The 3,817-nt window shown below is 39.2% G+C and overlaps 1 protein-coding gene across 1 annotated transcript; it reads right to left on the bottom strand.

Annotated features, from left to right (window-relative positions):
• Positions 1-2,067: 2,067 nt before the first annotated feature.
• On the bottom strand, positions 2,068-3,471 carry LOC139935863 (uncharacterized). The gene has a single exon (XM_071930476.1). It carries the CDS (start codon positions 3,469-3,471, stop codon positions 2,068-2,070), a length of 1,404 nt encoding a protein of 467 aa, XP_071786577.1.
• Between the last annotated feature and the right edge of the window lie 346 nt (positions 3,472-3,817).

Here is a 3,817-nt window from a genome sequence, read left to right as displayed (position 1 = left end):
TGTTTAATTATTCATTTGATGCGTCCTTAGTAGTGGCGCTTAGAAAAAGAATTTGTAATCTTAAAGGGAGGTTACAGAATTGGTAAGGAAAACAATCGTAAAATATACTTTTGATCACAGATTTACGTAAAACTTACATGGTCTAATAATGATGATAGTAGAAAACATCCCATCAAACAATTATGTCTGAAATGCCATATTATTTGATGCGAAATAAATGAAACTAATTTTCCGATTGGAGTTTATCGCTCAGTGAGCGTTTTATTCATCGATGATTTCATGCAAATGTGTAATCAGTTTTTCACTATTTTCTCGTGACCCAGATGGCCGATTGATCTCAAACTTCTACAGGTTTGTCAATATATGTAGGTGGTGTATCACATAAAGTGCTTACACTGCCAGCAACTGTTTTGTTAGAAAAACCATTTCTGTAATGTTCCTTTAAATTGATACAAATTTATCTATCTTAAGTCAGTTTTGGCTTGGTGGTGACCATTAACTTTTTAAACTGCCAGTTTTGGTTGAAATGATTCTTCATGTGAGTGTTGTGGGTTTATTTACCATGTAGACCATTAAAGCAGCTTTGATGCTTCCGTGGTTGAATATTGTTCGTTGCTAGACAAGATGTCCATGAGGTGAATCCATTTTTTGATTAATGTGCTTTGAGTCAGGGCTCTTGTAATGCCTACCCAATAAAATATGAGGTTCTATGAAGGCTTGTTGCAAATCGATGCAGTGCTCGTGTTCGAATGCTTTTTGATGGCCACTAAGTTTGCTGTTGATTAAGCCAATGGGTCTGATGGTAAGATGTTAACTGTCACATACCCAGGACTCCACCCAAGTACAGACCTTCAGTATTCTACACCCACCCCCTCGACACACACACACACACACGCACAAGAAAACTATGATGACGCTTCTCATTTATATTTACAAATTTATTTACATTTTAATTTCTACAATATTTACAAGCTCTCTCATTAATGTTACTCGGGTCTGCCTTCCTCTGACTTAGTAGGGGGGGGGTGTTCCGTCCTTCTCGTCTAAACGGTGCGAGATCTCCGTCCACATTCCTCTTCTCACGTGCGCTTCTCCCAAGGCACAAGCCAGGAATACTGGCGAATCCTGGCTTTCTCGAATGTCTTCTCCAATCGCCACATATAAAATATTTATTAGCAAGCGACACTCCACTCAAAACTATTATTGACTTGAACTCTCACTAGTTCTCACTGCCTAAGGCTGGCTATGCCCTCTCTCCTAAGGCTCGCAATTTAAATCTGCTGGGCTGGATTCACACCCTCTCCTCAAGAAGCTCTCATGTCGAATGCCAAAATATATATATTATATTCCCATAGGGTCTACACACCCTCCCAAACAGAAAAGAAACTTAGGAATTTTATTTGTATTCCCCCTGAACTTTTTATCCCTGCTCGCTCAAGCCTGCTCATGAATAGTCATTGTTCAAAATAACCCTTTACTTCACCAATCAAAACCTATGTTGAAGTCACATTACTTCTTTGCATAAAATAAGATGGCTCACCTAGTTTAAGGAATTTTGAGGCGCGGTTTGGCCACTCAAAAATAAAAACTTGTTATCTTACACGACAAATTTAAAGTACTGTACATGCACTCTGGCCATACACAAATTATATTATGTTACTCTATTACCGTAAGATATGGAGTAATTTCGCTACTTTTATTTCACCCTGTGACACACCTCCTTCTAGCGAATTACTCTCTAATACACTACAAAATATTACACATTATTTCCATTGTTAGAGATCCAACCACATACTATATACATTCATTATAATACACATTGTTACTACTCGTTGCCTGGGCATCTGCTCAAGAAGTCTGCTCCGAGGTTCTCTGAGCCTTTTATGGCTTTGACATTGAGCCTATACTGTTGAAGGGCTAAAGCCCATCGCCTGGATCTGCTATTGTTCACTTTCGCCGTGGTAAGCCAGAAGGTGGTGGTCAGTCTCTACAAGAATTTTTGCGCTTCCATTTTGGATCTGGATTATGTGGGTTTCTTGCGCCAGCAATGTTGCCTACGATCAAACCTTAGAGCGGATTTGACTTACACAGTGCATTTACTAATCCAACAAAGTACGGGGTGTCAATGAAAAGTTGCGCGACTGGTACGCAGCGTAAGGTGCCATCTAATAGGGCGCATTTCTTAGTGATTTCTAGCAACTGATTATCGCATACTAAATCGCGTTTCACTACCACTGTACTGCAGCCACTGTCTCTGAGCGCGCTAACTATTCTATCTCCAACATAACCATTCCTTACTGGCATTTCCTTACCAACTGTGCAAGCTGCGCTAATAAGTGGGATGTCAAAATCTCCCTTGGGTTTTTCGCAATCCCCTATACCACCTGTCCTTATTGTTGTAGTCAGAGCAGATTTCTGTGTGATGCACCCAGCAACTTCAACTTCACCCTCAACCATGTCAACTTCTTTAGGAGTCTGTATTTCTCCTTCTCTATCATGATGAACCTGTAAACTTGAAATCTGAAATTTGTTAGGTCGGTTTTTACTTTGATTTCTATATCTACAGTTTCGAGCAATGTGCCCTTTGCTACCACATACAAAACATTCCCTATCTTCAACAAATCTAGGTTTACTACTACTAGTTTTAGCAATAGGAGTCTTAGGTATAGCATCTCTAGTCTCATTAGCCTTAGTGTCACTAGTTACTCTAGGATGGTCATAAGCTATCTTAGGATACCTTTGTGTGGTTTCAGATCCAAGCCTTCTATGAGTGTCCATATACCTATCTGCTAGCTCAGTCATATCTTTACAACACTTTGGTTTTCGTTCCTTCAAGTACACCGCCAAATCTTTATCACAAGCAGAAAGAATTTGTTCTCTAAGAATAAAATCACAAAGTCCATCATATGATTTATTTCCCTCACCCAATTCAATCCTTCGCTCCAAATAACTCAGTAAGCGAATGGAAAACTCTGTAAATGTTTCACCTGTTTCTGGCTTAGAAGTTCTAAGTTTTAGCCTGAACCCTTCTTCAGTGAGTTGATATCGATGTAATAATGATGCCTTCAATACTTTAAAGTCACCTGCCTCATCTACTGGTAGCCTAGCATAAACTTCAAGGGCTTTACCTGTCAGTAAACTACTTAATGAACATGCCCAGTCTTTCTTTGGCCACTCTGCGGCAGTAGCAAAACGCTCAAAACGACGCAGGAATGAATCCATGTCATCTCTACCATCATTAAAATTAGGCAACTTGGGCTGCTTCATTTTCGGTTTGTCCTCATGTTTTATAGCTTTAACTTGTTTCTTAGTCTCTTCTAGTTGGAGTTCTATTACTTTCATTTCTTTCATTTCTTTTGCTCGTTCCTCACGTTCTTCATCTTTTGCTTCCCTGTTTTGAACAAATTGAAGTAAGTCATTGCCCTCTAGTCCCATGGATTTTCCCATGTTAACATACTTCTCAAATTCCATATTGGACACTGTTAATAGGACTACTAGTACTACCATGAGAAATAGCTTAAGTCGCAACTTTCCTATTACGGAACCTACATTCAAGTAATCACTTTTACTTAAACAAACATAGATTTTCATGCTGTGTGTCGAAATGGGTGAATACTGGTTAAAAATTCAATAGACAGAATAAAACATGTCTAGTCCCTTCGTGGTCGCCAATTGCCACATACCCAGGACTCAACCCAAGTACAGACCTTCAGTATTCTACACCCACCCCCTCGACACACACACACACACACACGCAAGAAAACTATGATGACGCTTCTCATTTATTTTTACAAATTTATTTACATTTTAATTTCTA

Source organism: Asterias amurensis, chromosome 4 (genome assembly GCF_032118995.1).
Source record: "Asterias amurensis chromosome 4, ASM3211899v1".
In the NCBI taxonomy this organism is placed as follows: Eukaryota; Metazoa; Echinodermata; class Asteroidea; order Forcipulatida; family Asteriidae; genus Asterias; species Asterias amurensis.
Note: the sequence above shows the minus strand (reverse complement) of the source record. Positions and strands in the feature narration are given on the sequence as shown.

Coding starts and splice junctions, on each gene's coding strand:
- LOC139935863 (XM_071930476.1), bottom strand. CDS start 3,471: ATGGAATTTGAGAAGTATGTTAACATGGGAAAATCCATGGGACTAGAG.